At 35.7% G+C, this 14002-nt stretch overlaps 1 protein-coding gene across 4 annotated transcripts in view; it reads right to left on the bottom strand.

Annotated features, from left to right (window-relative positions):
• KIDINS220 (kinase D interacting substrate 220) overlaps window positions 1-14002 on the bottom strand; it is a 69194-nt gene continuing 55192 nt past the window's right edge. For 2 of the 4 annotated variants that reach the window (XM_031056476.1, XM_031056477.1), the window contains 4 exons: window positions 7280-7420; window positions 5401-5499; window positions 4286-4534; window positions 1136-2404 (listed from right to left, as the gene is read on the bottom strand). In XM_031056476.1, the coding sequence (XP_030912336.1) occupies window positions 1136-2404; window positions 4286-4534; window positions 5401-5499; window positions 7280-7420 (1758 nt within the window). Of the gene's footprint in view, window positions 2405-4285; window positions 4535-5400; window positions 5500-7279; window positions 7421-13700; window positions 13758-14002 lie in introns of all 4 variants that reach the window. The other 2 variants (XM_031056475.1, XM_031056478.1) reach the window with 2 other exon arrangements.

The following is a 14002-nucleotide window of genomic DNA, read 5'->3' as shown; positions in this document are numbered from 1 at the left end:
AAAAGAAATTTGGACACAAGCCCAACATGCCAATTTATTTTTTATTTTCTTTCTATTAGCAGACTCCAGCTTGAACAATTCTTCCTCAAAACCATGCAGATTTCACTGGACAGTACAAGTATTTGCTATAACATCATTCAGGTACATTACTTAGATGATAAAAAAAATCTTCAAACACTGTACTTCAGAAATAAAGATGTTGGAGAACAGCTTTGACAAGATTCCAAAAGGTATGCATTAGTTTTAAAATGGCAAACACTGCTTATTTTTTTTCCATAACCAAATGATAAACACTGTACCAAAGAAAAACCACACACAGCCACAAATGCTTCATAAATTCACATATCATATTCTACTTTATCCTTACTGTATTTTAATCTGGTGGTTGCATCTACGGAGACCATCTATTCAGTGACTGCAAACTGTGTAGCTATAATAAATAATGGATCCACTAAGTCAATGATAAGGTATTACCTTATAAATAACCGCCAATTCCAGTGACACATCAAGACAACAGTCCTTACAAACCTTATCACCACTCTACCCAAAGTTCACAAATTCAACAGTAACTACTGAACATACAAAGAGCAAAAGTATACGTATAGCCAAACAAGTACCTTAACACTCAAATTTCAACATAGGTAATTTATGTTGCATACATTAATTCATAAATTAATGCAAAGTTTGGTAAGATTGTGTTATTCTATGTTTTGGCATCTTGAACATCAAATGGCAAGGATAGACAGCATTAACTTTACTTGCTAATATGGAGAATTAACGGAATGTTTAGATGGGATAAGTAATACATATCCCAAGAGAAAAGCAAAATCACATTGTACTTTTCATAATTAAACCATATTTCTGTAAAATCTGCCCCTGACCAAACCTTTGCACAGTGTTATAACAAAGAACTGATTTTCCGTGCTGACATCTACTGCTTTTATATGCGGGGAAGGTCTGAAGTAGTTTGCTTCTGGTAAAAATTACTCCTCATTTCAGAGAAAATGACTGAAAATAATCTAGGCTTTCTTTTACAATATTGAAAGCTTGAACTACAGAGATTAATGTAACCACAGACTGACAAAGAATTCCAAGCTACAATTCATGAGCATACTCTTTTCAACCTGGCTGCTTTTCACAGGATACTCTCTCTCTCTTCTCCAAACCCAGCTCCCTCTGAGGCTGCAACGGTGTGGAGCTCTGACGAATCTTTTGAAAGCCTGGTATAACTTGAACGCTGGCCTCGCTTGTGAGCAGCCGTCTTCAGGTTCTCATTCTGAACTGCAGTTGGATTCGAACCTGAGCCAGGGTGCAGGATAATTTGAGATGGATCTCTGACACCTTGGATTTCTTCAAAATTTTGATTAGCTCGATTGCTTGGAGCACTGTTGTTATTTAAGGTGACTGTACTAGGGGTTCTGTTTAAATTATAGACTTTCTGGCAGGCTGGCCAGCTCTCTTCAGGGCTACTTGCTATCAGGCTGCTTTCAGAAGGGCTTTTCTTATCTTCTGAGCAAATAGACATGCGAACCACAGCTGGATCTTGAAGGCCACTAAGGCTGTGCGGAATTCCTCTTTTTGCACTGTGACTGTCATCTTCAAGCTCAATGAGATTGGCCTTTTCAAGCTGTGAATCATCTGCTCCTTCATTGTGGAGGGAATGATTTGGAGAACTTTCATTGGATCTTACACCAGAGTCAGATGAATCTTTCTTATCCAGAAGGGCATCTGTCAAATACTCCTTTGCTTTGATGAAGGTTCTGATAGGTTCAGAACCATGTTCTGGAGATTTGGGCTGCTTCTCTATTTTGATATCTGTTTTCTTATCTTTACCTTCCTTAAGAAGTGGAGTATTATCTGATTCTTCAGTTCCTGACTCATCTTCATCACTGGGAAGTTTCTGGTACCGGAGAGTAACTCCCTTAAGTTTCAAATCTGCAGCCTGGAAAATACTTGTTCTTTCCAAAGACTTCTTTCCTGGCAGAAGCTTGGAACCAGACTGATCAGATTTTTCATCTTCTTCCGTTATAGGATCCAAAGGAGATGCATCATTAGTCGAAACACCCGAAGTACTGTAATCAACATCATTCCTCTTCAGCAAAAAGGACTTTCTTCCATCATCCTGTTTCTGTTCGCCATCTTTTCCTTTTTCCTGTTCTGCACTGGAGTGCAGGGAGCCCCCTGACGTGCTCTGGCCCATGTAGAAAGCACTTGAGCTATGAGGGGAGGACCTCCCACTTACTGTGGTAGAATTGGCACCTCCTTCTAACTGGGACATTTGAGCAATATACTCTCTATATGCATCTCTGTACTCTGCCTGCACTTTGTCTGTAAGCTTTGATATTTCAATACTAGAATCTTGAGAGTTAAGACTTGAAAGACTTGGAGTTCTACGAGTTTGTGACTGGAAAAAAAAAGAAGAGAAAAAGGTAACAGTTAAATGAACTATCTATTTTTACTTTTATCCATCTTCCTACATGAAATAACTCAGAGCATTAAATATGTACTTAAATTACTCTTTTCGTTGCTGCAAATAAGATTATGCAAGCGAAATTGTAAACACTATAATTAAATATGCTTACTATAAACATATATATGGAATCACACACACAAACTAAACTGAGAAAATATTCCTATTCTTCGTTCCCATAATGAAAAATTTCCACAAAATAAGCATTTTATCCAGTGCATTTGAGACTAACTCTTGAGTGTATAATTACAAAGATTGGATTTGTATGTCAAGATGGGCTTTTCTAATACATTTCATACATTTACAAAATTTGTATTTTATATTAGAAAGAGCAAGAATTCATCTAAATGTTGAACAAATCTCAAAAACATCTTTAAAAGACCTCCACCATACATACTTCAATATATCCTGGCAAAATTCCATTGCCCGTATCTGTTTTCAGAAAAATCAGTTTTCTGACAAACATAACTCTCTTTGCCCTCATGTCTGCTTTTAGAACTTGGTTTTATTTCTCACTACCCTACTCCGACATCATTGGTAACAAATTAAAACTAATTTCCGCAAGTGCAGTCCGTTTTGCCAGTGATGGTCCCTGATGAGAGATCTCTCCCTGCCCTTATCTTGTTCCACAAGCTTTCCATTACATTTCCTCTCCCCTGCCCAGCTGAGGAGGGCAGTGATAAAGAAACTTCGGTGGGTACCTGGCATCCAGCCAGGGCCAACTCACCACAACAGAGAAGTTGAAATACAAGTCGGTGTTGACTTAAAAAAATCTAACAGGTGAATTCTAATGTTTTCTTAAGGACAAACCACCTTTCTCATTCCTTTGATTCAACTTTAGATAATTATATAGGCATCAGAAGCGCTGTTTATTCAAATACATCAAATGTTGTAATGCCATTTTGGTCTAGAAAAAACATGCATTGATACTCCATAGAAATGGGCAGTAAGGGTAATTAGTATCCTACAAACAAACACAGGCACGCATGCACACACTCAGAAGAATCTGGGATAAAAATCTACCTCTGGGATATATATCCCAAACCCACTTCCACAATGTTAATTACTGAAAGTATCACCTATGGTTAGGAATTTGGGGTGTCTTTTTATTTTGTTGCACCTTCAAGATTTTATAATTTACTTTTAGAGATGAAATGGGTTCGTGTCACTGGGTTTGCTGTTTCTTTTTTTTTTTTAATTCTAACCACTACTTAGCCACCAACTAAGTGGTGATTAGTCTTATTTCTTAAGGATAGACAAATGAAAACCCAACACTTCACATGGTCTCATAAGATACAGAAGAAAACTAGCCTCCTATGGCAGAAACCACAGCTGGAGAAGGATGTCACTTCTGGAATTTATGAACAGGTTATGCATTGTAAGGACAAGGTTCTGATGTCATGGAGCACTGTCTATTTCCAAAAACCTAACAAATACATTTGTTGAATGGGCTAATGTCTGGTTAGCACACAGCTAAAATGTTTAATACACAAAGCCTGAATAATACAAAAATACAGAAGCCTTGGAAGACACCACCCTAGGCTAGATGAAAAAAGCGTGATAGCTTTAGGTTGTTTGTCATGAAGAGTGATTACCGGAACAGATGAGTACTTTTCAGATGGCAAAAATTAAAGACTTCAACTCAGACTATGGTTAGAGTTTACATCTCTGCAGGACTAGGCTTTACCTAGACTGAGAACTGAAAGCATCTGAACTTATCCTAAGGACTTATTTCTTGACTTGTCTATAGCAAGCCTGGAAAAAACCTCTTTTCCATACAGGTAAGCAAGCAGAATACATTTGTCTATTAAATACCTGCCAACTTAAGTTACTGTGGCGCGGAGGAGCTTCATCAAGACCAATTGTGTTGAGTTCTTCAAAGCTGAAGTTCAGTGTGTAGGGAGCTTGGCCAGCAAGCCCTGTCAGCTCAGTGTGAGGCAGCTCGGTGCTGTGGCCAGGACGGCGAGTAAGGTCACTGTGAGGAATCGCAGCTGTACCGTGCTCCGCTGCTCCACGAGGATCTTCCTGAGCAGCCTGATTTTCTGCATTTCTCATTTCAAGTATCTTACCATGCAAAGAGAGACAGTTTAAGTGTAATTGCATAAATAGAAAAAGTTCTCAAAATTGATAAACAAGAATTCCATTAAAAATAGGAATGAGGAATTCACAGCTGTAAATGTGTACCTGCATATGCAGTTTTGACCTCAAAGAAGTAGAAAAATCACTTGCTAATTCTTTTGTATTTACAAATTATTCTTATTACTGCTCAAACCCTTGAAAGAACCCACATGCCACAAAAATACTTAAATTCTTGTAAAACTAGTACGTGATAAATTACAAATTTTAAAGCAAAACCAAACACTTCATACCTAACAATAAATCTCATCATATAATTCTTGGTGTTTTCAAGATTGACTTACAGCTGAGAGACACACTGTTATTTCAAGAAAGAAAACTGGCAATAGTCTAAAAATACTTAAGAGAAAACTCAGCTCTCTGTGATGCATAACCCTCACTGTAACAGCCTGCCTGCCCAATTCCTTGCACTTATTATTACCTATACTTTGAATTCCCAGACTAACTTCAACAGTAGGAGAGAGATTTTAAAAAGAGTTGAGTTCTGACCATTTCATTAAAATAAGCAAATTCCAAAAAGGGAACCCACACAGGAAAAAACAGATCCCACAAAAAAAGGAGTAAAAATCTTCAGAGTTCACAATCAATTAAGATGCAAATTCACAAGCAAACAGTTACTCATTAGTGCTTAAGATAAAAAGACAAAGTAACAAAATAGCAGATGCATTCATGCTTTAAGACAATATTTACAAACTTAAAGATTATGACAATAAGGAAGCAATCAGAAAGAAAGAAAGACTCATATTAAAAAAGACTAATTTATGATGACCTGAACACTGAACAGAAAGTCTTACCATGCTCCTGAACAGGTGCCAGTCACCAAAATTCATATTCATTTCTTTTTTCAGTTCATCAATGTTGCACTGAGCCAAGACACGGCCATTTATATTTGCCTAAAAGAATACAATTAAATAATGTAAATTATGGATACAAGAATTATGGCACAGCAGTAACAGACTAAAAAGGTAGAGGTAAACCTGGATGCAGACTACTAGTGAAATTTCCCAAAGTCACTATTAAGTCCAATTCTATATAAAACCATATGTTTTTATACAAGTATATTTAGTGATAATTGTTGATGGACAAGAAATACCTATGTGTAATGGAAAAAAATGGAAATATTAAATCCATTAAAAATGTGTATAAAAAAGGCAACATGACAGTGTCCTATATACAGACATAAGGCAATAACATGTAAGTGGTGGAAAATTTCAGGGACAATAAGCCACACTGATCAGCTTACATTTCTCCAACTCAGAACAGAAATGGACTGCAGACACCCAAGCATTTGAAGATAATAAGACAATGAAGTCCCAGGCAGCACGTGACCCCTGGCTTTAGGCATCTGAGATCAAGTACTGCCCCCATGAAGTTCCCTCTCTGCATGAAACAGGCTTACATTCCTCCCATCATCAGAAATTTCCAGGGATAGAAGATTAGACATCTTTCTAATGTTCATCATCAATCAGAGGTCAACACAGAAGTGCTTAAACAAGATCTATATTCCTTACATATGGCATGTTTATATACTGCTTAACTTCCAAAAGCACCAAATTCAGCACAGAACCATTTTCATTACATAACAACAAGAGGTATTTCTCTTTATACCATATATCAGTGCATAGACAGAATGTAAAAGAGGAACTATGTCTTAGGAGAGCAGCCAGAAAATGGAGGATCCAAGTTGAGAGCTCTGCTTATACTGAGGGATCTCAATGGTTTTGTACCCATATCCCAGCAGATGGTCTTACTCAAACTAGGAAAAAGACCAGGCTGAAACATTTTCTTCCTTCTTTTTTGCATGATATCCCTTGTAATTCTTACAATGCAAGAATATAAATAAGAGGAATTTCATCAGGGATAACTGATGAGCACATCCTTCTTTCAGTCTGGAGCAAAGGAAGCAACTAAAATTTTTTGCAGCTTTACTTAATGACCTGCAATCTAGCATCCTACTTCTTGTTTTGAGTAACTTTGCTGAAGCTTCCTATGAAAAACCTGTCTCTTAATCCTTGAATCAAATCCTTCTATATTAAGATATGATAGGTTCCAGGACAAAGAGACCTCAGCAAATCCAGTAATGACAACCTTCATATTTTTCCCTTCTTTATAAAAAAGAGCACACAGAATTGTGAAAAAAAAAGTTCAAGAGCAAAAAACAATTTGGTGTTAATGTATCTATCACAGAAAAGAGGAGAGACAGAAAAATATACAGTGATCTTTTTCTGAAGCAAATGGATGTGGACTGTCATAAAGAAATAGAACCATCTTCACCACCCATTTGCAACAGGAGAGATGTGCCAATTTTTCACAGAGAAAAAAGTAAGGGATACTGCTACCTAGATATAGAAGACATTTGCAACCCTTTTTATTTTTTCATTACATATGGCAATTTTGAAAACATTTTTCTTGCTTCTTTTTTCAGAATAACCAGTCTCATCAGCATTTACAGTTCTGAGTGTTTGTCCTTTTCAACAGAGCATTTTCTCTGAAAAATGAATGCTTGTATTAAAATGTCCTCCAAACTTGTCATGCACAGAACTTAGGATGTTATTTTAACATCTGATGTTTTTAATAAACATTTTCAAGAAAAGAGGTAACTAAATATTTTCCTCTTCTTGTGTCCTCTTCCATGTTTAGGAACTAAACACATAAATGAAATTCAACTGATACCTTTTTTATAGTTGCAGAGTACTGAGGTAGCATGCTCTGGTCCAGACCATCTATCTGCTTTAGCTTCTCACACACAGCTTCCACACTCATTGTGCTCAGAGATACATGGGATACTCCCGTGGCTGACCCTGTGCCTGCTCCCTGTAAGTGAGGAAACGTGCACATAAGACTTGTTCCAGTACTCAGTACACCCAGAAATTCACAATACACACTAACACAAATCAAGCTGTGTTCAACTATATTTTAAAATTAAGATATGAGAATAAGAATGCACAGGCATTTTTAATTACTATCAGAATATCTATATATTGGGAAACATTACTTATATGTATTTATAGGAGAAAAAAAACCAGCACCTTGAGTCCTGCCTTTGTGACAAAATAACCCTCTTACATAATTTTAAGTAAAGAAACATTAAAAATCAGAAATATTAAGCACAGGTTAATCAATTTACAATGCAGTTTCACTCACAAGTTTTCCCCTAACTTTAGTAGTTACTTTGTTTTTGGGATATTTGGGGTTTTTTTCTCAAATAATGCAGATACAACTTAGATTTTTCTGTCTTAAAATCTCCTGGTTTATTATCAGACAAAGATAACTTAAAACTCAAAGACACTCAAAACAAAGACAACTCCTCAACTACTTGGATTAATTTTAACAATAATTTTAACAATATATGTGTATCTTCCAGAGGTTCCTTCAGCTCTATTTATGCACAATCAGCCAAGGGGCTGTGTACCACAGTGCTGAAACAGCAGCACTGCAAATGCCCTACAAGATACTATGAGGATGCTTCATGTATCCCAAATCTGGGCAAGATTCAGGTAGATATGATTTCTAATTATTCAGCTCTGTAACACAAGAGTTGTCCCGTTAATGTTGCTACTTTTGGGAATTTCAAAGAAAGGGTGGAAAACTAAAAGAAATGCATCTGCATACTGAGAGTGGAAGTGTATTAAAGCAGTATGTTCTTTAAAAAAAAAATCACATTCCCCCTGGATGGGAACCCATGCAGTTACACTAGTGATTGCAAATTTCAAAAAGCAAAATCAGAATCAGTTCTATCAGTTAAAAATATTTGTATGCTGTCCACTTGTGAGGGAGGTTGCACCTTCCCTTTTTTCTTAAAATTAAGATTTGGGTGCAGTATTGTAGACTGTGCACCAAACAGCTCATTTTGGGAGGATGCAAAAGAGCTTCTAAGCCTCAGAGGTCATCATCACATGCACAAGCCCTGGGATGTAAAAGTGCATTTTGACTATCCAGTTAATCAAGTTTTATTATATTCCTCAAATCACCAATGAAGACTGGTTTTGGAGTTGTAATATTGTTTCCCATTTTTATTTAATTACTTGGAAGATGTTTAATCTTTCAGAATTAATATAAATTACTAGATAAATTACTAAATTACTAAATCCCCATCCCTGTGAAAACCAAGAGTTATCACAGAGAATGCTATTAACGTTATCTGAATTATCTAAACCAGGATATTTAAAAAGAATTTATTCAACTAGTAATTCCAAGGCAGCAATCCAAAACCCCATTATCTACTACCTCAAGAGTTCTGACTTACTGTTATCAAAGATATCCTGATCTGGGGAGCTAGGCACACTCCTAGCTACTCTGAGTTTCAAAGTTTAGGTAATATTACATGTAATTCCCCTAAAGTTCTCCACCAGATGTCCTTGAAATGGACTTTAAAGTATGTAACTATCAGCTTCATTTGGGAACACTACTGGGGGTTGTAGGAAATTTGAGCCTGGCAGCTCACACACTTGCCTGGAAATAACTGGAGCACCAATCTTTGTTTCTTTAACCATTCCTGATTTTTTTTAATGTCATGTCAATTGGATAATAAACAAACAAAGGATATATCCCATTTTCTGGGAAGGCAATCTACCTAAATTACTGCAGAAAAATTAAACATTTTAGTACCACTTCAGTCTAAGCACTTAAACTAGGGCTTGGTACTCCTTTAGAGAACATGCCACCTACATTTCAGATACTGCAATATCTAAACGACAAATTTTAGGTCTTAATTTAGTCTGATTTTAGCACATCTAAAATCTGTATCATGTCAAGGATATAAGCCAATCAACAAAATGATGAAAATGACAGAATGAAGCTTCACCCATAATCTATTTATCATATACCTCTTTTATACATCTTTAATTTTCCTCTTTAAGACATCACTGTGAGTTTTTCTTCAGAATACCAGCTTGTGATCCATTATTGCCTCATAAACACACTATTTACTATTGGCATGAGTTAGATAATACATCAACAAAGACAAGATACTAAGTTAATTCAAATCTTAATTATTTTTTGAAAGAAGGCTTATCAATTAGAACAAAAGAAACTGTAATAGCCAAAATTACTTTGGGGCAACACTAAAATAAATGGTCCCTAAGCAACATGTGTTAGCAATTGCCTTTGTTCTCAGAATCTATCAAATACATTATCTATGATATACCCAGAAATAAGTGAAGAAAAGTTTTAAACACTTCTAATTTAACAGATACTCGTTCAGATCAAAATATTTTTCTAACAATCAAGGACAAGCAATTCTTTCTGCATGCATTAAGACCTAGTTTAGAAACTTTGCTTTCAGTGTATAAAAAAGATACATAAAAGCTGAAATATTTAGACTATTTTTGTTAAAGTGTGAACTGTTTGAAATAGATGCACATTAATCCAAATCATTCTTTATGAAAAGCACTCTCTGAAGAATAAGTAATGTAATAGCTTTAGGGATATTGTCATCATGTAAGTGAATTAAAACTGTACTTAAACTGACACATTTTTCAGCCTTAGTGGTTTTGTTAAGAGATGCTTAGAGAACATTAGTCTGAAAAGTATTTGCCATGCAAAAGCTAAAAGCAGCTTGTCAAAACAAACCTCAAGGCTAGTAATGAGCATTAGTTTACAGACAGCCCAGCATGAAGCACCAGTATGATAGCTTCTGGAATGACTCTGAAACAAGTGAATGAGAATTCACAGGAAGTGGCTGTACCTGTCTGTTTTTGTTTAACTCAGACTTACACAGCTTTGAGAAAAGGACAAAACAGAATTAAAAGAAATAACAGCTTAAAGTGACATCACAAAGGTTGAACATACAGAGAACATGCTTTGAAGTAAACAGGAAATCAGGGTTAGGATAGACACAGGTTATTTCCATAATGTGATGAAACTTTTAAAATAGGTCTTAAAAATATACATTTAGGATATGCTATACAAATACTATTTTCATGAGCAGACCATTCTGTTTTGCATTTGTAAAAAGACCACTCGCTATATTCTGTTTTTCATAAAAGTTTTAGATTGTTTTTGACAGAAAATCCTCCTTTTAATGAAACATTCTCCTGCCATCTCAAGATCCCATTATACTACCAATGTACCTCAAATAACTTTTCAAACTTCTATCTAATCAAATCTGCCAACGCCCCTCGCCCCCACCTGCCCAAAAAAGCCCCAAAAACAAACCAGCACCACCCACAGAATAGAAAAGTTATTTCTTATAAGCACAAATATTCAAAGCATAAAAATGCTACACAAAAGCACTGAAAAATCTGTAAGAAAACTCCCATGCCATACATTTTCATTCATGCTCAAACTTTCGAAAAGTACTTCCAGTTTCTAAAGAAGTACTCTATGTTTATCTATACTACATGCTCTGAGCCACATTAGTCCTCATTCAAAGCACACATAATACATCTTAATGGATTATATATTCAGTGTAGTATGAAAAAATGTATTTAAACAAAGTAATTATATTGGAACAAGCTACTTCCTAAGAAGTCAAAATTAACAATGCAAACTAAAGCACAAAATCAAGTTTATGACAGACAAGCACTGCTAATGCTAGTTTGATTTCTAACATGAAAGGGGATTCTGTGAACCATTCCATGTTATAATTCCATGACTGGTAACACTGCAATCCACCTACAAACTCTTCAAAAGGCATTCTAGAAGTTTTTGCAGTTATTCAAAAATAAGCATTGGTGCAGTAAAACCAGCAGAAATGCATGTTTGTCTCCATCACAGATGTCAAAGACTGGCATCTTAAGACTATTTTCATTAGTGGTTCAAGCTGATAACCTAAAATTTGCATGCACCTTCATGCTGATACAACTAAATAGATGGCATTTGGTCAACTCACCAGTTTGACATCTATGTTTTGATCCATTCAGTACAGAACAATAAACTATGGTCTGAGACAGACAAGTTTTATCATCAGCAACAGAATCTAAGTATGGAAGGTGGCTAAAGTAAAATGCTTGATACAGGATGACTATACTCAAAATATTCCTAATTTTTACTTAGCTAACCTAGACTTACACAGATATTATGAGACTAATGATGGTGGTCTGGAATTTCAGAACTTGGTCACTCCAACATCAGACTGACAACAACAGCAGACCCATAACTAGATCACATAACAGCCTCCACACAGCTCTGTCAACTCATGCAATAAGCAGAAATTATGATCTATGTAAAAAAAAAATTATACTCCTGAGTAATCCTGTTTTTTCGCCCTGTTATGACTCAAACATTCAAAACAATGATTATTCTCTATTTTACACAGGAGTTGCAACATTTCTGGCTCCTTGCCAGTTTAGCATGAAAGACAATTTTGATTCTACATGCTCCTCTTGTTTTCAATCACCAAACCAATTATACATCTTGGTGTTCATTAACTACTTTGTGCAGGTTTTTTTTCATTTATTTAATTACTTTGCGTGCACCAAACCATTTAATAAGTTGGATCACTTATACAGCAGCAACGACCCATCAATTAAGAGCTACCTAAATAGCTGGATAAAATTATTGTACCCATCATCTACAGATAATTGTAGCACATAATGCAAACATAATATTGTTTCCTTTCATGGAAAATTCAATAAAGTTGACAAAAGAAGTGGATTTAGAGTAGATGAAACCCTGAAAATACATTGCATATCATATCCCGACTAACAACCTTCTTGTCAACTTCCCAAGAGACTTTAAAAAAAATTCCAAGTTTTAGATTTACACTATAGGTTAAATAGTGCTAAGTCTTAGAAAAGTATGTGATCTGATATGCTGCATTAGAGACTCACAATAGTATAAATCAAATTAAAAAACAGATCTAACAAAATCTTCCATTATCATTATCTCAAAGGAAATTTCTTTTTAATGTTTCAATTCCTGTATTTTCTTACTTAGAGGCAATAGATTACTTACAGGAGTCTTTTAAACTGCTGTTTGAAGCTGCACCTAAATGTGCATTAAGATAAACACTCAGCAGCAAGCAGAAGAGGCACTCAGTTCCAATTCTGCTGCTGGAACTCATTCACTACTTTGCTCCAAGACTAAATCCTGCTTTTCCAGGCTTGTGTGCCTTGTCACACTCACAGAGGCACACAGTCCTCAGCCATCATGCTAATACTTTTGAGCAAGTCCTTAATTTTCCTTGCACTGGCAAGTTTCAAAGGTCTGGGAAAAGAATAGGATAATGAGATAAGGAATCAAACACAAGGATGGCATTTCTAAAGGAAAAATTACTCCACAGTCATCCCTTCACACAAAGTAAAAAATTACTTGGGAGAGAGAAACTTAGCATACCTTTTCCATTGCACTGCACATATGTGGTTTCTCAGTGAAAGTTATGTACAGTTAAACAGAGTTTGGAATCTGTGTGGGATCTAATTGTTTTTTCATTGCACAACAGTAGAAAGACATTTTTGCAACTATTTACTAAAAGCAAAAGTAAATGCAATCAAACTATAACTTTTGCCAACAACTATTGGCAGCAAATATTAAGAGAATCATGACAGTCACATTAAAGTCTTTGTTTTGGTATAAAACACGATTACCATAATTAGAGTTAAAACATATACCATAAAGATGACATCCTAAGTATGAATACTTAGGATAAAACAAAATAAGTCATAGAAAAGGTAACTGTTAACGTTCTGACTCATGAATAAGTTATGACCAGCAATATTTTATTTTTCCATTTCTATCAAAGCTGCCTTATACTGTGTTACCTGCAATGGCTTTATGTCACCAACTAAAGAAGTAGGTTCGGGAGAGAGAGTTGACTGAAGCAGAAAAACACAATTACTTCTAAAACTTAAGCACTGAATGACCAGCTGTCATTCTACACTCTGCTCAGCTACCACGACACTTGACTGAAAGCTCACCACAGCGACTGAGAAAGGCAAGGAGAAAACTACAGGGGAAAACAGAGTACGTCTTACAAGTGCAATATTAGCTTTTAAATTCATTCACGAACTACATTAGTTTTCAACTACTCTATTTGCCCAGCAAAACCACTGATGCAGTGTTAGTGAACTGCAGTTATGATTAATGCAGACTCATTACTGCTGAAAAAGCAATGAGATGCTAAAATTTCCACACCACGTGACTACTCGTTTACCATTGAGGGGTCTGTGGGTGAAGGAAGCCCCTCATCAGCATCCTCCTTGATAACATCCTAACAACAACAAAATATTATGGTTTGGGTAAAATGATCAAGGGCTCAAAAAAAATTATGAAGTAAACAGTGAATGAGACTGATCTCACAATAATACATAATTCAATACAAACACATTTGTTTTCTTTAAGTGATTAAAGCTTTCACCACCTTTTAACAGCCTTGCTCATTGTATAAGTACCCTAGAATTAAAGCAACCAACAAGTGAGGCTTTCACATTTTTATCTTTCCTCAGTACATAATTC

Source organism: Geospiza fortis, unplaced genomic scaffold (genome assembly GCF_000277835.1).
Source record: "Geospiza fortis unplaced genomic scaffold, GeoFor_1.0 scaffold81, whole genome shotgun sequence".
NCBI classification, from domain to species: Eukaryota; Metazoa; Chordata; class Aves; order Passeriformes; family Thraupidae; genus Geospiza; species Geospiza fortis.
Note: the sequence above shows the minus strand (reverse complement) of the source record. Positions and strands in the feature narration are given on the sequence as shown.